The 20,572-nt window shown below is 41.2% G+C and overlaps 1 protein-coding gene across 1 annotated transcript in view; it reads right to left on the minus strand.

Annotated features, from left to right (window-relative positions):
• LOC126020242 (kinesin-like protein KIF23) overlaps positions 1-20,572 on the minus strand; it is a 44,765-nt gene that overhangs the window by 3,154 nt on the left and 21,039 nt on the right. Inside the window, exons 9-16 of the mRNA XM_049781691.1 lie at positions 19,862-19,974; positions 19,596-19,717; positions 17,654-17,756; positions 13,137-13,216; positions 8,932-9,051; positions 8,577-8,703; positions 4,330-4,488; positions 398-552 (exon numbers count right to left, since the gene is read on the minus strand). Of these exons, the coding sequence (XP_049637648.1) occupies positions 398-552; positions 4,330-4,488; positions 8,577-8,703; positions 8,932-9,051; positions 13,137-13,216; positions 17,654-17,756; positions 19,596-19,717; positions 19,862-19,974 (979 nt within the window). The remainder of the gene's footprint in view (positions 1-397; positions 553-4,329; positions 4,489-8,576; positions 8,704-8,931; positions 9,052-13,136; positions 13,217-17,653; positions 17,757-19,595; positions 19,718-19,861; positions 19,975-20,572) is intronic.

Raw genomic sequence — 20,572 nt, forward strand, 5'->3', positions numbered from 1 at the left:
ATTTATATTTATATATACTGATGGGGTCAGAGAGATAGGACAATGGTATGGCTTTTGCCTTGCACACAGCTGATCCAGGACAGACTAGAACCAAATTACAAGTTAATCGAAAAGCACACTAACTAAAACACAACTCTAAGCATTCTTCTAGCAACTCTCTTGTTTGATCCCAATAACCCAGAGAACTTACTCCTCAATTGCTGTATGACTCAATTCTTCCAAGCAGTCACCCACTTTTTAATTTTGGAAGAGTGGGCGTAAGGTAGGGGTGGGATATAAAGTTCATGAAGAAACTCATTAACTTCCAGAAAGCAGTGGTTACAGGCCTTGATACAAAACAGCTAAGTGCCAAATAGACTATCAATGTGTATTCCTTTCAACAGCATACAAAACTAACCTTAGATTCTAAAGTTTTGTTTTGCTCCTCCAGTTGTTCCACTTCCATCTTTTGCCTTGAGGTCACCTTTTCTTTCTCATTTAGTTTTTCTTGGACATGGTCTTTCTTTAAAATAGTACTTTCAAGTTCTTTCAATAAATCTTTAAAATCAGTAACTGAAACAGTAGCATACAGACCAAATTTATTTAGCATAATAACCAATGAAATGAACTTTATTAACCAATATTACAAAGTATCTATCTATGGGAGGCTATAATCCAAAAACAACTACCAGAGTCATACTTGATAGGGAGCTTGCTTTGCGAGACCCAGGATGAATCTCCAGCGCACCATAGCCCACTCCCCACCCCAAAGCTCTGCCAGGAGTGATCCTTGAGTGTATAATTAGAAGTAAGCCTGGGCCCAGAGAGATAGCACAGTGGTGTTTGCCTTGCAAGCAGCTGATCCAGGACCAAAGGTGGTTGGTTCGAATCCCGGTGTCCCATATGGTCCCCGTGCCTGCCAGGAGCTATTTCTGAGCAGACAGCCAGGAGTAACCCCTGAGCACCGCTGGGTGTGGCCCAAAAACAAAAAAAAAAAAAAAGAAGTAAGCCCTCAGCATTGATGTGTGTCCCTACAAAATACAAAAGTTTGGAAGCAAATCAAAACATTCTCAAATCCTTTTGCACTGTGGCATCCCCTTGTCAACTTAATCTCAAATAATTAGTTTCAAAAAAACAAATACAAAAATATAGATGACACTGATGAAGATCAGTCGATTCCTACATGAAATCTTGGTTGTGTGACTACTTGATTTTTCTGAACACGTTTCCTAGTTTTTGTTTTTGTTTTCTTGTTTGTTTTGTTTTGGTTTTGCTTTGTTTGTTTTTGGTGTCTCCCAAACCCCATGCCAGCTAGAGCTAGCCTTCACATCAAGAAAGGATTCGGTAGAGACTATTTATTTGTAAAGCCAGTCAAATTGAGCAGTGGGGGATTATATACCAATTTTTGTGATGCTAATGTTAATAAATTCTGATAAACCACTGCCATCGGACCAGCCTAAAATTTTTATTTAAAAAAAATAAAAATAAACAAATTGTGCCAGAATGGCGGCACAAGCGGTAAGGTGTCTGCCTTGCCCAGGCTAGCCTAGGATGGACTAAGATTCCATCCCCCAGTGTCCCATATGGTCCCCCAAGCCAGGAGTAACCCCTGAACATCAATGGTGTGGCCCTCTCCCCCCAAAAAAAAGAAAGCTTCAGGGAGCTGAAGAGATTAGCACAAGGGCAGGGTATTTGTCTTGTACACGGCCGACCTGGAATGGACCCGGGTTTGATTCCCACCATTCCACATGGTCTCCTGAGCCTGCAAGGAGAGATTTTTCAGTACAGAGTCAGAAGTAACACCTGAGCACTTCCAGGTGTAGCCCCAAAATAACAAAAACAATAAAGCTTAAAATGAATATAATGTCTATATCCTCTGCTCTCTTTTGGAGCTAGAGATATGACTCAAAGGCCTGGAGCACATGCTTTTGCTGAGAGAGAATCAAGGGCACTGAGGAGTAACTCCTAGCTGTTACTAGATATTGCTGAGTGTGACCCCAAAACAAAAACCAAAAGAACAGTAGATACATTCACTAGACATTTATTCTGACCAAGATGCTCACTGTTCTACCTGACTTTCATACCACATCTCTTTAACCTCACAACTCCTCTTAGGCAAAAGCATATACAGGGGTAGTAATATAAGGGCATACACTAGGAACCTAATTACAATTGAAATCCTTCAAGCAGGGCAACTAAGAACTAGAGGATCATGGGCAAGAATGATAGCACAACAGGTAGGGTGCAATCCTGGTTCAATCCTGGGCATCCCTTATACTTTCCTGAGCCTCAAAGGATGATTTCTGAATGCAGAGCCAGGAATAACCCCGGAGCACTGCCAGGGTGGCCCCAAAATAGAAAAGACAAAAACAGAAATAGAGGATCAGATAATTTACCCAGACAGTTATTGAGTATTTAAGTGCCTGTAAATAAGTACTAGAAACATCTATCACTGCTAACTTTAGAAAGGGAGAAATATCAAGCACATTTTTCTTTCATTTTACTTTCTAAGAATATTAAAAAAAAACCAACAACTTCTGGGGCCAAAGCTACAGGGAATAAGGAATGTCCTGTGTGTAGCAAAGGCTGGTTCAATCCCTGGCAACACATGGTTTCCTGTACACCGTCAGGGGCAACTAAGTACCAATATCCCTGGCACCATAGGGCCAAAGCAGACCTTCAAATTAAAACTGTTGTCTGAAAACAGAATTATGAGAAATTCCATGCTAAATACAAAGGTAAAACACCTCTTTTCTAAAGATCTATACCATAAGAGTACTCAGACTCATTGTAACCTTGCAGTATTAAAATGATTGCACAATTTATGCTGTTAGAAATGGCCCAGGAACCAAAGCCATAATACAGTGGGTAGGGTATTTGCTTTGCAGGCAGTTGACCTGGTTCAATTCCTGGCACTCCATAATATGGTCTCCCAAGCCCCATCGGCAATGATCTCTAAGTGAAATCAGGAATAAGTCCTAAGCACTGCCTGCTGGTTGTAGCCAAAAAAAAAAAAAATAAATAAAGATGAGAGTAGAGAAAGCAAAGGGAGGGGGAGGGCAGGAAGGAAGGAAGAGGAGAGAAAGAGAATGTGAGGGAGGATGAGGAGGGGAGGGAAGGGAAAGGAAGGGGAGAGAAGAGAGGAGAGAGGGGCTGGAGAGAGCACAGTGGTAGGGTGGTTGCCTTGCATGGGCAAGGGCTGACCCAGGAAGGACCTGGGTTCTATTTCCAGCATCCCATATGGTCCCTCAAGCCTGCCAGGAGAGATATTTGAGCACAGAGCCAGGAGTAATCCCTGAGCACTGCCAGGTGTGGCCCCAAAACCAAAAAAAAAAGAGGGAGGAAGGAGGTAAGAGAGTCCCCACATGGATGCACACGTGCTAAATTTACCCCAAACTTAATACTTAAGGTATTAATACAATTAAAACTATGGAGTCAGCACCCATGATGCAATCTCTCCCATTCAACAAAGGAAAATGAGATAATTGGTCACAAGATCTTTATTCATTTCCTCGTTTCCCATAAATGTGTTACTCAAGCCTGAAATTCCTTCAGTCCCTTATCTCACCAGTTTTGTTTTTTTTTAATTTATGTCATTGTATCAGAAAGGCAACACAGGGGTTAAGATGCTTGCCTTGCACATGGCAAATTCCAGTTCCATCCCTGGCACCATATGGTTCTCAAGCATTAACAACAGTTATCCCTGAACAGACTCAGGAATAAGCCCTGAGAACCATTGGGTGTGTCCCCTAAATCCAAAATAAACACAGGCTTGGGCAATAGCAGCAGGTAGGGCATTTGTCTTGCATGCTGCTGACCCAGTTTAATCCCATATGGTCCCCCGAGCCTGCCAGGTGTGATTTCTGATGCAGAGTGAGAAATAATCCCTGGGTGTGGCCTTGAAACCAAAATAAATAAATAAACAATTAAAAACATTTATTGGACCAGAAAAATAACTCAAAACTCAATAAACTAAGCAATATATTTGTATGCAGTAGACCTTGGTGTCTCATTGCCCCCCCCCAAAACACTGCCAGAAACAACCCCAAACGATGAACTGAGAGTAACTCCTGAGCATTCCTACCCAAATAAACACAATTAGAACTTTGAAATCATGAGGCCGGAAAGATAGCACAGTGGTAGGGCGTTTGCTTTGCTAGCAGCCAACCCAGGACCAATGGCGGTTCAAATCCTGGCATTCCATATGGTCCCCTGTGCCTGGAGCAATTTCTGAGTAGAGAGCCAGGAATAACCCCTGAGCGCCACTGGATGTGGCTCAAAAACAAACAAATGAAAAAAGAACTTTGAAATCAACTCTATTATAGTTCAGTTAGTTTACAATGCTCTTACCTTCTTTTTTGAACTCACTCTTCATTGTTTGTCGTAGGCTATGGCGTTTCTCTAATGCTTCAATTAGTTTGGGAAGAGTTTGCTCATCATTCATATCTGAAATCTTACAAGTTGGCAAAGGTGAGAAACTCTGTAGATTTGCTTCTGGAACCAGCAGTTCTATATTGTAACAAAAAGAAATTACTCCCAGAAAAGTTACACAGGAGGGCTAGAGTAATAGTACACCTGGTAGGGAGCTTGCCTTGCATGCAGCCAACACAGGCTCAATCCCTAGAATCGTTTATGGGCCTTCAAGTCCTTCTAAGAGTGATCCTGAGCACAGAGCCAGGAGTAAGTTCTGGTCCAAGGGGAATACAAAATAGGAGGAAAAGGGCCAAGCAGTGGCGCAAGCGATAGGACATCTGCCTTTTAAAGCGATAACCTAGGATGAACTGCAGTTCAATCCCCTGGCGTCCCATATGCTCCCCCAAGTCAGAAGCAATTTCTTTTTTTTTTTGTTTGTTTGTTTTGTTTTTGGTTCACACCTGGCATCGATCAGGGGTTAATCCTGGCTCTACGCTCAGAAATCGCTCCTGGCAGGCTCGGATTCGAACCACCGTCCTTTTGCATGAAAGACAAACGCCTTACCTCCATGCTATCTCTCCGGCAGGAGCAATTTCTGAGCGCATAGCCAGGAGTAACCCCTGAGTGTCACCAGGTGTGGCTCAAAAACAAAAGGAAAAAAAAATATAGGAGAAAAAGAATTTACTTGAAGCAAGTTCAACACAGCAATTAGGGCCCCAGTTCAATTGTTTCTTTCTACAATTGTCATCACCATACTACTTTATTGGCCTGTGACCTAATATAAAGATTAAGGCACATTCCTTACATGTAGCCTAGTCTAGTTTGACCCCAGGCACCTTGTATGGTCTCCTGAGCCCTCCGAGAGTGTTCCCTGAGCACAGAATCAAGAGAAAGTTCTGAGCACTGCCAATTGTAGGTCAAGTTCCACCTCCACCCCAACATGAAATAAATATTACAGAGGCCCAGAGATATACCTCAGTGAAGAGTGCCTATCTTGGAGACATAGGTAACAATAGCTTAATCCCTAGCTCTGCCCCACATGCCAAGTATGAGTCCCCAAATCCACAACCCAAATTCAGCAACCCTTCAGTCAGTTCTTGCTTTGCAGGTGTCCCTAAGCACCACCAGGGGCACTCCTGAGCACAAAGCCAGGAATAGACCCTTAGCACAGATGGATGTGACCTAAACTGAAACAAACAAGTAAATAGGAGGAAGTAGAAGAAAAAAAATAAAATGAGACAAATAACACTCATATTTTTAGTTCAAACTTCTTTTTTTGTACTTAGTTCTTCTATTTGTTTTTTTTTATTTTGATCATAGTGGCTTACATATTGTTGACAATGATATTTTAGGTACATATTTACATAAAATCAGGGGGGATTCCCATCTCCAAATTGTCCTCCCTACACCTCCGTTTTTGTCCTACCACCCATATCCTCTTCCCTCACCCCCAGGGTAGCTAGGATATGTGGTCTCCTCTGTATCTAGCCTACTGCATAGTAGTCTTGCACCTGTTTGGTCCTGGTGTCTCCCTTGTTTCCCCCTCTAATTGGGGGGGCAGGACTAGCTAGTTCAAGTTACGTGGTTTTGTTTGAAGGAGAGAAAAGTAATAAACTGGGGTAAAAGTCTAATACGCCGAAAATAAGCGGAATTCTTCCAGAGGCTCTCAACATCGGTTTGAGAAACGAAGGAGAGAAAAAAGGTGAAATATTCCACCAGTACAAAAAGAAGTGTCAAATATCCCGTGAGGACTCCAACAATAAACACAAGCACCAAAAAAAAAAAAAAAACACCACAAAAAGAAACACACAACAAAACAAAACAAGCAAACAAACAAACAAAAAAATGCCATGGTCTTGATATAAGAAACATGGCATAGCATACAAAGGAAGAACAGAAAGGAAGAGAAAGAATAAGTATAACTGGGGACAACTTCAATTATCACACCCAGAGAAATTGACCAAAAATAGATAGGTAAGTAAAAATAATAATAATAAATGAAAATAAAATAATATATATATAAAAAATAAATAGTTTTGTGCTTTTTGTTTTTTTCCCTCCTGCCCCGGCACAGTAAATATTGGGGTCATTCGAAAAGGAATTCACTTGGCCTAAGAGATATGGGGTTTCTCCGCCCTTGGAGTGTATTGTCATGGGATCAACTATAGACTCTGTTCAGGATCATTTACTCTCCCGGTGGTGCTTTTGTGGTGTTTGTAAGACCTCTGTTCTGTCCTGGGTGATACTATCAGGCCTCTGTGTCTAGGGATCTCAGTATCTGCACAGATCCTGCGGTGGGAGTTATGATGAAGTCAGTCTTTGTGGTTCTAGAAGTTCTGTTCCATCAGTGTCATTTTAATTCATCTTCTGTGGTTGGTGATCTTGGTCTTTGCACTGAAGCTAGGATGGCACCTAGGACAGTGTCTTTCTTTGTGCTTCCAGATGCCCCATTCTGTTACAATGGTCTCTGCCAGACCTTTGGAGCTGGGGATCATGTTCATTGTGCAGATCGTAGTTCACACCCTAGGTTAGGGCTTTTTTATTGGTCCCATGCTGTATACAGTCTGGTCATGGTTCTAGCAGCAGTCATCTGTAACTCGCGATCTTGGCTTTTGGGCCTTCCAAAGGGTGACAAGTCTTCTGATTTTGTCTTGTCGTTAGCTAGAAAGGTAGGATAACCTTCACTTAGGTCAAGTTGTTCCCATTTTCTTCGTTGTCAGGATGTCATATTAGAGCTGGCATTTGTTGGTGACCTCGCAGTATTGTGGCTGTCCCGGATGGGATTTGTTTCCTGTAGCAGTTGTGAAGAACTGTGCCGTTCCTGTGTCTGGGATCCAGGGTTCAAGGCTGGATTGATGGTATCTAAACACCTGAGGTCTAAGTTAATTCCACATGACATATTTTCAAGGTAGGAGATATCCCTCTATTGTAAACAACTATGAGTTCCTATCTCTAATAGATAAGAGCTCTCTTTTTTTAATATATATATATATATATATGTAAGAATTCCCCTTTATTTTAGTGTGCCTTTGCAGGGGGAAATGGTGCTACCTTATATTGTTGGTGCATTTGGGGGTGGTCAAAAGGGGAAAATCCTATCCATTGGTATCAAACCTAGGGCTCTGCATGCAAAGCACATGCTCTAAGCACTTTCCTCTACCCCTGATTTCAGTTCTTAAAAGGAAAGTACATAATTCCTTTACAGGAAGTAAAAGAAAAAATAGGAGATCTTACATGTTTGTTAGAGTGCATGCCTAGCCTATGTAAGATACTGGGTAGATTCCTGGCAGTATGTGGTCCCCAAGCACTGGCACTTATAGCCATATTGATCCCTGAGCATCAGAGAAGTAGCTTGTAGTGGCCCCTAGAGATCCTACCCTCCAGGGATTCTGAAACTTTCCTATGAAAGAAGAGAGAGGGACTGAAGAGAACATGATGGGCTGAACCACATTCTTTGCATGCAGGAGGTCCAGGTTCAATCCTTGGCTCCAGATGGTCCTGAGATGCTGGGAGTGAGTAGTGAGTAGCCTTGCATGTGTGGTCTAAGAACAAAAATCAAAACCAAAACAAGAAAGATACAGTATGAAGACTGAGAGGTAGTACAAAGACTAAGGAACATGGGGCCGGGAAGGTGGTGCTAGAGGTAAGGTGTCTGCCTTGCAAGCGCTAGCGTAGGATGGACCACAGTTCGATCCCCCAGTGTCCCATATGGTCCCCCAAGCCAGGAGCGATTTCTGAGCGCATAGCCAGGAGTAACCCCTGAGCGTCAAACGGGAGTGGCCCAAAAACCAAAAAAAAAAAAAAAAAAAAAAAAAAGACTAAGGAACTTGCCTTGAACTCAATCTTCATTCTGTCCCTAGCACTACACATGATCCGCTGAACACTGCCAGGAGTGATCCTTAAGCACAGAGCTAAGTTAAGGCCCCCAAATGAAAAGAAAAAAAAACCAAAATTATAAAAAGTAGATAAAAGGAAATAAAAAGAATAGGCCAGAAATTTAGTACATCTGTTAAGGTGTTTGCTTGTCTTATAAGCTGAAAATTTCGGTTCAATTTTTGGTACCACAACTCCAGGAATGATTCCTAACAACAGAGCCAGAAGTAAATCTTGATAGGTTGTGGCCCCCACACCACAAAAAAGAGAAACACATGCTGATTAATTACAAATAATGAGACCAATCATACCTTTTCCAATTGCACCTCCCTGAACCTGGTTTCTGTCTTGTCCTCCAGGTGTTAAACCACATACAGCTTTGTCTACTGGTCTTGTCACTTCAACTTCTTTCGTCACTTCTGCAAATCTCATGACTTGCTAAGATACAAAACAAATGGAATTTTTTTTTTTGCCTTCTTTTGAACAACTAAATAGATCTCAAAATCCTTCAGGAATTAACAAATGGAATCAACAGTTTATTTGTTTACTTCTGTAACTGATAGTTTTGCACCAGTTTTTTAAATTTTCAAAATGCCATTTCACATCCAAGTTATTTGTGCTTTCTAGAAAATGTTTGAGGCTTTAGGATAAACAAATTAAATTTACCAAGTTCTCTTCATAATCCTCAGCCTTTGGACTCACACAAACGATCATGCATATTTTTCCTTCCCCATCCAAGTAGTTTTTGAACAGAAGCGTTAACTTTGAATCTCGATACGGAACCATCTGTAAAATACATTCAAATTAAAAAACATAAGGCAAGGCAGAACTGGAGAGACAGTAAATCACGAGAGTCTTTTGCTTTGCGTGCCATTGACTCTGCCTCAATCCTTGCCACCATATGGTCCTGAACCCCACCAAAAGTGATCCCTGAATAAATCTGAACACTACTAGGTGTGAGCCAAATAAATCAAATAAAATAAAAACAAAAATATATGTAAAAACTTTACACAAACAAATGTGACCACGAGACAGATCATTCAAAAATTGCATACTGTTAAAAAAAATTGCATATTGTTTTCCTTATCATCCAGTGAAGATGGCAGAGAAGAAGGCAATGCCTAGCCTACTTCTTTAGCAATTTCCATGCAGTTTATAAAGACTCACCCCTGCACAGCAAGAACATTAAAAAAATATAAATAGTGGAAAGGGGCCAGAGTGATAGCACAGTGGTAGAGCATTTGCCTTGCATGCAGCCAACCCAGAACTGATGGTGGTTAAATTCCCAGCATCCTATATGGTCCCCCCCCCATAGCCTGCCAGGAGCAATTTCTGAGTGCAGAGCCCTGAGCGCCACTGGTTGTAACCCAAAATCAAAAGCAAAACAAAAAGGGGCCGGAGAGATAGCATGGAGGTAAGGCATTTTCCTTGCATGCAGAAGGATGGTGGTTCGAATCTCGGCATCTCATATGGTCCCCCGAGCTTGCCAGGAGTGATTTCTGAGCATAGAGTCTGGAGTAACCCCTGAGCGCTGCTGGGTGTGACCCCAAAACAAAACAAAAAAGAACACCTCACCAAGATACTCAACCCAATTAGATTATCATTCATATTTAAAGGAATGGTACAGAGCTTCATGGGCAGACAACTGTTTGGGACTTCATGCTTTGAAATCAATCTTTCTTTTTTTTTTTTAAATCAAATTTTCAAAAAGCATTAAAAGCTCCTTTAATGAAACACCACTGTCCGGGGCCGGGCGGTGGCGCTAGAGGTAAGGTGTCTGCCTTGCCTGCGCTAGCCTTGGACGGACCGTGGTTCGATCCTCCGGTGTCCCATATGGTCCCCCAAGCCAGGAACAACTTCTGAGCACATAGCCAGGAGTAACCCCTGAGCGTTACCGGGTGTGGCCCAAAAACCAAAAACAAAACAAAACAAAAAAAGTGGAAGTAAAGATAAACAAATCAGACTACACTGAAATAAGAAGCTTCTATACTTCAAAGGAAACAGTGAGGGCCAGAGTAATAGCACAGTGGTATGACATTTGCCTTGCATGTTGCCAACTCAGGACAAACCTGGGTTTCATCACCAGTATCCCATGTGGTTCCCAAGTCTGCTAGGAGCAATTTTTGAGGGTAGAGCCAGTAGTAACCCCTGAGTGCTGGTGGGTCTGGCAAAGAAAGGAAAAAATAAAAAAAGAGAAAGAAAAGGAAAGAGAAAGAAAGAGAAAAGAAAGAAAGGAAGGAAGGAAGGACGGAAGGAAGGAAGGAAGGAAGGAAGGAAGGAAGGAAGGAAGGAAAGGAAAAGGAAGAAAGGAAGGAAGGAAGGGAGGGAGGGGGAGGGAGGAGGGAGGGAGGGAGGGAGGGAGGGAGGGAGGGAGGAGGAAGGAGGAGGAAGGAAGGAAGGAAGGAAGGAAGGAAGGAAGGAAGGAAGGAAGGAGGAAGGAAGGAAGGAAGGAGGAAGGAAGGAAGGAAGGAAGGAAGGAAGGAGGAAGGAAGGAAAGGAAGGAAGAAAGGAAGGAAGGAAGGAAAAGGAAGGAAGAAAGGAAGGAAGGAAGGAAAGAAAGGAAAGAAGGAAGAAAGGAAGGAGAGGAAAGAAAGGGAAAGAAAGGAAGAAGAGAAAGAGAGAAGAAAGAAGAGAAAGAAGAAGAAAGAAGAAAAGAAAGAAGAAAGAAAGAAAGAAAGAAAGAAAGAAGAAAGAAGAAAGAAAGAAAGAAAAAAAGAAAGAAAGAAGAAAAAGAAAGAAAAAAGAAAAAAGAAAGAAAGAAAGAAAGAAAGAAAGAAGAAAGAAAGAGAAAGAAAGAAAGAAAGAAAGAAAGAAAGAAAGAAAGAAAGAAAGAAAGAAAGAAAGAAAGAAAGAAAGAAAAACAATGACTAGGATACAAAGGATATGATGACTAGGATGGGATGAGAGAAAGTATTCACCCAATAACATCAAATCAGAGGTTAGTATCTAAGATATACAAGGCACTAAAATAACTTAGCAAGAAAAAATATATGACCCCATCCAAAAATGAAAACTGAAGAAAAATTTTTTCACATAAGAAATACAGATGGTCAAAAGGCAAATGAGTGTTCCACATCACTAAGCATCAGGGAAATGAAAATCAAAACAATGCGATATCATCTCACATGGATACAGGGAGAAAGAGACTCTCATCCACTGTTGGGTTCAGCCCTTTTAGAAAACAATATTCCTCGGGGGCCGGAGAGATAGCATGGAGGTAAGGCGTTTGGCCTTTCATGCAGGAGGTCATCAGTTTGAATCCCGGCGCCCCATATGGTCCCCCGTGTCTGCCTGGAGCAATTTCTGAGCCTGAAGCCAGGAATAACCCCTGAGCACTGCCGGGTGTGACCAAAAAACCAAAAAAAAAAAAAAAAAAAAGAAAGAAAAAAAAAAGAAAACAATATTCCTCAAAAAGCTAAAATTTGAGCTTCCATATGATCCAGCAATACCACTCCTAAAGATATATTCTAGAACCCCAAAGCACAACGCAGAAAAAGCCTCTGCATTCCAATGTTCATCTCAGCACTATTTACAATAACCAGACTCTGGAAAAACCCAAGTTCCCAAGAACAGATGAGTGGCTAAAGAAACCATGGTACATCTTAGGCTGGAGGGATAGCACAGTGGTAGGGCATGTGCCTTGCACGTGGCCAACCCGGGACAGACCTGGGTTCAATCCCTGACATTCCATATTGGTTCCCCAAGCTTGCCAGGAACAGCCCCCCTGAGCACTACCAGGTGTGACCCCAAAATAAAAAAAAATCAAGCATGAACAATTTTGTAATTACTGGGCTTAAATAAAGCAATTACATATTTTTTAAAAAGCTTCTTTAATAGACAAACTTTCCAACATGTGACAGAGTATGACACTCACTAATGTTGCATATGATGACTCTCCTAGACTAAGAAAGGATAAAAATATATAGCAATTCATCATCACAAATTGACTTTTATGGATTTATTTTCTGATAATTCCATTTGCCATTTCTTCTAAGTTTTGTAGCATGAAACAAGAGACTAGCAAGAGACAAGCGGGGCAAGGGATGTTGAAGGGAACCTGACATTGGAGAGAAGAGGAACTGGTGGTGAGACTGGTGTTGGAATCCTGTATGCCTGAAACAACTCTAAAATGGAGAATTTTAAAATAATTTATTCCCAAAAATATAAATTGGGGGGGGGCCCACACCCAGTGGCACTAAGGGTTACTCCTAATTCTGCACTCAGTAATCAGTCCTGGCAGGCTTGGGGGACCATTTGGATTCCTGGGGATCAAACCCAGGTCAACCATATGCAAAGCAAACTCCCTATCTGCTTTACTATCGCTCCAGCCCCAACATCCCCATATGGTCTCCCAAAGTATAGCCAGGAATGATCCATTAGCACAGAGTGTCTTCAGGTGTGGCACAAAAACAAAAACAAAACTTTTAAATGATGCCAGAGAGATATTGCATCGATAAGACATTTGCCTTGCATGTGGCCAACCAGGGAGGTACCTGGTTTGATTCCTAGCATCTCATATGGACCCCAACCTACCAGGGCAATTTCTGAGTGCAGAGTCAGGATTAACCCCTCAGTGCCTATGGGTGTGGCCCCAAAACTAATCAATCGATAACTAAAGTTTTAAAAGATTATAAAAAGTTTAACTATACAGGGGCCAGAGAGATAGCACAGCGGCGTTTGCCTTGCAAGCAGCTAACCCAGGACCTAACGTGGTTGATTCGAATCACGGCGTCCCATATGGTCCCCAGTGCCTGCAAGGGGCTATTTCTGAGCAGATAGCCAGGAGTAACCCCTGAGCACCGCCGGGTGTGGCCCAAAAACCAAAGAAAAAAAAAGTTCAGCTATACAGATAATTACAAGTTTTTGCTTACCCTGTTAGTTCCCTTCATTTGATTCTCTCTCAGGACCTCCATGCAAGTCCTCAGTGTCATCAATGACTGATTAATGTGACCTAACAGAAAAAAAATAAGCATAACAGACATTGAAAAACAATATCAGAGCAAAAAATTGGCTTGTTTACCTAAAAATTTCTGCTTATTAGAACTATCAGATGAAATTTTAAATAATTGATTTTAGGAAAGCAAACAAAGAGCTGCTAGCGTGCCTGGAGTATTGGGAAAGCAATCTTTCAGAGGAGATTAACTGTTCTCCAGGGATTCTATCAAAGGACTCACCTGGGCTTGGTCTTCAACCCTCGAAAACATTCACTTGTCTCTGCTTTTTCCATTTTGGGAGAAGCCCCGGTTCACTCTTGAATTTATACTAAATCCTCTCTTTTTCTCTACCCTTAAACCTTTATAATTTTGATAAAATCTATCTTGAAAAGTAAACATATAAATAAAAAGTCTTGCTCTTCAAGCCTTTGTTCTCCCTTAAAGACTTGTCTTACTTGTTTATCTGTTTCTTTGCTTGCTCATTTCTACTCTGAAGAAGGCTGTGCTTTCTCAGATATGCACTTCTCCCTTTCCCCCTTCATATTTTTCTGAAAAAATTCCAAGAAAAACTACCTTACTTCACTACAGACAGGAAAAATATATTCAGTAGTTCAGCATATACTCCCATAAATCATAACATTTCCTCCAAATCATAAATCCCGTGTGTTTAGATACAGCTGTTTATTGTCCCCATTTTCCCTAAAGCACAACTTCTGGCTACAGATAATCCATCAAGTCACTGAAGCATTCCCTGAACCCAGACCCCCCCCCCCCCAAATACTAAGAGGTTTTATCCTATGCTCACCCCACATTGGTAAAGTCTTGCATCTTTTTTTGTTTTAGTTTTGGGGCCACATCCAGAGGCGCTCAGGGGTTACTCCTGACTCTCCACTCAGAAATCACTCCTGGCTGGCCCAGGAAACCAGATAGGATGCTGGGGGTCGAACCCTGTCAGTCACATGCAAGGCAAACGCCCTGCCCACTGTGCTATCACTCCAGCCCTAAAGTCCTGTGTCCTTACCCTTTTTTCCCCAGAAGGGACATGATTCCCCTCTAGCCGACAGAGCTGGTAAGCAAAAGCTACTTATTCTCTAAAGCCTAAACTTTTCTTTTATTGGTTTTTGGTTTTTGAGTCACACCCGGCAGCGCTCAGGGGTTACTCCTGGTAGGCTCGGGGGACCATATGGGATGTCAGGATTCAAACCACCATCCTTCTGCCTGAAAGGCAAACGCCTTGCCTCCATGCTATCTCTCCAGCCCCATGCCTGAACTTTTTTGAGGCAGAAGGAAGCCAACACATTTCCCTGGTCCTACCCTGCATCTACCCATGATTCCTCTGACATGCCTGCTCCTGGGGCACTCAAGTGCCCTGAGGGCTCGGTCTCTCAGAGCCTTCTCTCAGAGAAGCTCACCTGCTCCATTCCAGGCATTCTGGATCTCAGAAACAGGACAGTCACAGATCATTCAGAACTGCAGTGCTTCTCGAGAACTGCCACAATCATTTGTCTTCACCACGTTCTCTATTTCATTGTTTGTAGCTGTGCTCAGAGGATAATCCCAGCTTGGTGCTAGGGGACCAGGACGTGGCAGAGATAGCATTGAAGCCTCTAGCAAAGACAGCCTGTGTGCCCCAGTCCTCTGGGCCATCTCTTGGCACCACAATCCCCATTTCTTCTGGTTCGCATGCCTTAACTTTTGCCACTCCTGTTAATTAAATTTATTTATCACAAGCCCTACATTTTGTCCACACATATGAACGTTTATAATTCTACCTAGTTTTCTTCCCCCTGGCATCAGCATCCCATGTCTTCTACATTTTTCCAATATAGCTAAGAACCTTTTCCTGTCCTGGTTAATCATTCCTTTGTCTTCTTAAATATCACAACTTATAAGAACCACTGAGGTTGCTATTCTAAGTTTTGATCTACACTGTTGTCAGTTCTTTTCTTTTTTTCCCCCCTTTCTTGTTCTTTGGGCCACAACCAGTGATTCTCAAGCCTTACTCCCGATTCTATGTTTAGGGATCACTGTTAGCGGATCTCAGGGACTTTATGTTGTGCTGAGGATTTGAACTGAGGGCAGCAGTGTGAAAGAGAAGTGTCTTAATTCCTATACTACCTGTTCACTACGAATAACCTTTTCTTTCTTTTTAAATTTGGCTTTTGGGCCACACCCTGCAATGCACAAGGCTTACTCTTTAGAGATCACTCCTGGCAGACTCAGGGAACCATAGGGATACTGGAGACAGAACACAGTATTATCTTCTGTAAGATCTTTCCAGACACATGAATAACGTTTTTGTCCATTACTTCAATCATTTCTCTTAGCAAAACCTGAACCTGTATTTTTTTTTTTTTTTTGGTTTTTGGTTTTTGGGCCACACCCGGCGTTGCTCAGGTGTTACTCAGGTGTTACTCCTGGCTGTCTGCTCAGAAATAGCTCCTGGCAGGCACGAGGGACCATATGGGACACCGGGATTCGAACCAACCACCTTTGGTCCTGGATAGGCTGCTTGCCAAGGCAAATGCTGCTGTGCTATTTCTCCGGGGCCTGAACCTGTACTTTTCAACTCAAATCTTTCTCCTTCCAAATCTATATTCCTCTATGTACAATTACTAGGCACTAAAAAATTATAAAACAAAATAGAGACTGGAATGATAGTTCAGCTAGTAGGGCATTTGCCTTGCAAGTGGCCTCCCTGGAATTTCATATGGCCCCTTGAGCCTGTCAGGAGTAACCCCTGAGCATTGCTGGGCATGACCTAAAGGATAAAAAATAAATAGACCCAGAGAATTAAACTCTATAAGCTTTATCACTCATTTCAAGGGAAAACTTTGAATTCACTCCCCAGACCGAGCTAAAATTTTTTTGGTCTGTTGTTTATTTAGGCCACACTCACTTGTGCTCAGGATGTACTTATGGTTCTGCACTCAGGAAATTAGTCCTGACAATGCTTGGAAAACCATATGGGGTGTTAGGGAGTCAAACCTGGTAGGCCATGTGCAAGGCAAACACTGTACCTGCTATACTATTACTCAGAGCCCTAGAATATTTTTCGTCCACCTTCCCTGTGTCTTCGCCTTAATCCTTATAAGCATCCTTCTATCATAGTCCTATGGACTGTATCCCCAATTTGTTTTCATTATGGATTGCCTGATCCTTTGCTTTGTTACCTTCAAACATGAGAGTACTTCTATTTGGAGAGCAAAACAAATTCAACACAAATGATTTGTATTGCCCCCACACCTAAACCTTCAACTGATTTTCCTTAATGAAGATCTTGATCTGTATTTTTCCTTATTTTCCACATCCGGGTAGAACTGCTTCATAACTAGGTATGACTTTTGACACTAGGCAAAAAAAACTGCTTATCTGAAGTAACTGGTTTTTCTTCCCTAGTCTTGCCACAGGTATATAATCTCTATACTGTAGAAATGATCTTTATAAAACAACTAGTCCTGCATTTACTTTAAGAGCTAGCTGAGGTCTCTTTTGTGTCATCTATGAGTTCTTCCACAAACCCCCTTTCATGAACATTCCCTCATCATATCAACCCCAGGAACCTGTGTGGTTCCCATCCTGCTCTCCTAAAAATGCCAGTCACCCGCCTATCTCTTGATACTGGACTCTGGAGAGCAGGACCTCCTCCCACTGTGTTCAATTCCAAGCATACACAAGGCACTCCACAAATGTTCTCAACCTAAGACTTTGCATAAATGAAATACTAATTGGAAGGTTAAAAACACATAGATTATTTCCCTTCAATTAATTTTTATTCACTGTCCTGAACTACTATGCATTTAGATATCTATTAAGTCACTTGATTTTAAGGACCTAGTGTTGACAATACCAATAATGGACTCTTTCAATATTAACAGAACATTTTGGGTGAGAAAGACCTCCACTATAGTGCTGAGGGCTGACAGGTTAATTCTTTGTGGTGCTCAGAAGGCTACATGGAACCTAGAATTGAGCCTGGGCCTTGGATATGCCAGGTATGCTCCAGTAGTTGAGCTAGTTCCCTAGCCTTATGAAAATTACTTGTTTTAATTACTTTTCCCCAGTCTTAAAAGAAATCAATCGGTTTATTGCAATAGATTAATACCAAATCATTATAACTAAATTTTTTTCTACTGATCACTAAAGCTTCTTAATGATCAAATTGAAGATAATTTTACTTATCACTTTATAATAAATGAAAAACATCAAGTGTTTGGAAAGTTTTTGTTTGTTTGGCTTTTGAGTCACAGTCAGCAGCGCTCAGGGGTTATTCCTGGCTCTGCACCCAGAAATCACTCTTGGCAGGCATGTGGGACAATATGGGATGCCAAGATTCAAACCACCTTCTGTCCTGGACCGGCTTTGTGCAAGGCAAATGCCCTCTGTTGTACTATCACTCTGGCTCCAAGTGTTCGGAAAGTTTTAACTATGAATAAGTATTATGATTTGCTCACCTGCTTCACGTAATCTAATCTCTTCTGTTTTTGTCCGCTTAGGTCTTTCACTTCCAGCAAGATCAACCAAAGACAGCTGGCTTATAGTGATGTGCTCTTTTTCCTAAGGGAAAACCACAAAACCAATCATATAACAGGATTTAAGTGATTTGTCATGTTCTTTAAGTACATCAAATCAACAAATCAAGTCTAATGAATTTAACATTTGCACAGCAAAATTTTAAAGTAGAGTCAAAGGATACATATTTTGGAATGAGTTTTAGGAAACAGTAAGGTAAAAATACAGCACTAATGAGTTTGCCCATTGTGTGGCTTTGACATTTTACTGAAAGCTCTATTAGAGTAGGGGTTCTGTCTTTCTTTACCCATTTGTCCTAGCACCTAGAACAGTAACCTAACATTCAGCAGGAATTCACGTATCTACATAAAAATCTTGATGGGCTAAAGATTTACTAGAGTGGGTAGAGTGTTTGCCTTGCATGTGGCAGACCTGGGGTCCAATTCTCAGTACCTCATTGGGTCCCTCAATTCTTGCCAGTGGTCCCTGAGAGCAAAGCCAGGAGTAAACCGTGAGAGCAACAAGTATGGCCCCCAAAACAACACAAAAACCAAAAATGTGAATCTAGAACAAGGCTATACTATAATACTTAATTTTATAGCCAAATAATTTATTCATTTTTTTCAGCCTGGGTCCTATGCCCAGCACTATATGTGGTCCCCCAAGCACTGCCAAGAATGATTGTTAAGTATTAATATGTATAGGTCAAAAAAAAAAGTATCCAGAGTCTTTGATAGCTTGATCTTTGATATCTTTGAAAAAATAAAAAGTATCCAGAGTCTTTGATAGCTAGATAGAAGTACTTTTTAGCTACCATTAATGGAATGCTAACAATACGCAAGCAATGAACTAAGAACTTTACATTGATATGCATTAGGGGCTGGAGAGATAACATAGTGGTAAGGCAGTTGCCTTGCCTGCAGCCGACCTGAGAGGGACCCAATTTGATTCCCGACATCTCATATTGTCCCCCAGCCTGCCACAGTGATTTCTGAGTGTAGAGCCAGAAGTAACCCGAGCATCATTGATTGTGACCCAAAACCAATCAATCAATAAATTTTTTAAAAGAAAACATTTACATACGTTAGTTCCTCTAATTCTCATTTAATAGCATAAGGAGTTCGGCCAGAAGCTAGATCAGAAAGCTAGTAACCCCCATGGTCTTCAGTAACCTAGATCATACCATCTCCTTCCGCCACCTGGAAACCTCTATGATACCATAATTATATATATTTTGATAATATATATATTTTGATAATACCTCAGTAATTTAAGGTGATATACTGGGAGCCCAAGAAATAGTGCAGTGAACATAGGGTGCTTATGCGGTATGAGATGAACCTAGGTTTGATCCCTAGCATCTCATACAGCTCTCTGAACATCACCAAGAGTAGTTCCTGAGTGCAAAGCCAGGTGTAACCACCACATAGAATGATTCCTGAGTGCAGAATCAAGAGTAACCAACTAATTGCTGAATGTAGACCCCCCCAAATTAAATTAAAAAAAAAAAGAATCTGATTAATAATCCAAATGAAATGCTTTATTAATTGGTAAACAAGTGTTTCTGGCACAATCAGTCCAGTAGTAAATAGTGATATGCAGATGAATGAGGCCTTCTTGGCCTCAGTAGAAAGAGAACTGTCATCTCTTGAATGGTTCCCTCCCTAGAAATTTAGATTTAACAAAATTTCAACAACTCTCGATGTATAGAATGTCTTCTATGCCAAGAATGATGCCTGAACACCACCAAGTGTGTGCAAGAACAAAAACTCTTCCCCTTCATAGCCATTACTTTGAGCAATGTTCTCTGTAACAAAAATTTAACTCTAATACCAGAAATCAAGGATCCAATAAAAGCAAGAAAATCTCACACTATATGTTTACCTGAAAGACATTTTTTCCATCTGCATTCAAGGGAGCCTGAACCAATTTAATGTTGAACACACTATGTGAACGACTGGACTCACGATTCAGATGTGTGCTTGCAATGCGTCTCTTTTTCTGGCCTACAGTAACAGAAAAAAATCACGGATCAGCCCAAACTTAAGCATTCTACTAAATCACAAAATATTGTTGGCAAATTATGGAAGCAACTCTCAGGATTACATTTATGATTTTATATATTTCTAATATTTAACTCTGTTTCTAACCTCTGCAGAAAATTTCAAAAGCCTCTTCAGTTGATTTAACTTCTAATTCTGTACATCCTGCAACATACATGTTATGGTTCTGATCTTCACGAAGCACTTTAGATTGCAGAATTCTACAGGAAAGATAAAAAACATTTGTCGTCAGAAATCAACAAGTCATTTTAAGATGGAAATGCCAACTAGCACAACAGTTATTCTTTCCACAGAAATAAGAACAAGCAAGATGCCAGAAGAAATGTTAAAGACTTTGCTCTAAATTATTCTAACAAGCACATGACAAACACTAAGCAATCAGCGATCACAGAGTAGTAGCAATGACACAGCATGGAGAAAGCATCAAAATCTAGCATTTTCCTGATTTTCAATCAATGGTGTGACAAGCTAGTTCTGTCCTCAATGCCAGCAAAAAGCAAATTCAGAGAAAGTTTACTATAGACCAGCAAATGTGGCAATCCTTTGACGTTGGTTGATTGGTCAAGTTTCACTCTGACAGGAAAGGGTGTAAAAGGGAGCTCTTGTTGGTCTCAATTCTGTGGATGGTCTAAAACCTTCTACTTGCCATCATCAGTAAAAGAGATTTTGCAAGAAGCAAGGAGAGGCTTAGCAATAGCAGCCAGTCCAGTCTCCATGATAAACCATCAACATGCAAACATGCTACACCACTAGTATAACTAAAACCTTCAAAAGAAAAGTCAACATTTTCACATACAC

Source organism: Suncus etruscus, chromosome 10 (genome assembly GCF_024139225.1).
Source record: "Suncus etruscus isolate mSunEtr1 chromosome 10, mSunEtr1.pri.cur, whole genome shotgun sequence".
In the NCBI taxonomy this organism is placed as follows: Eukaryota; Metazoa; Chordata; class Mammalia; order Eulipotyphla; family Soricidae; genus Suncus; species Suncus etruscus.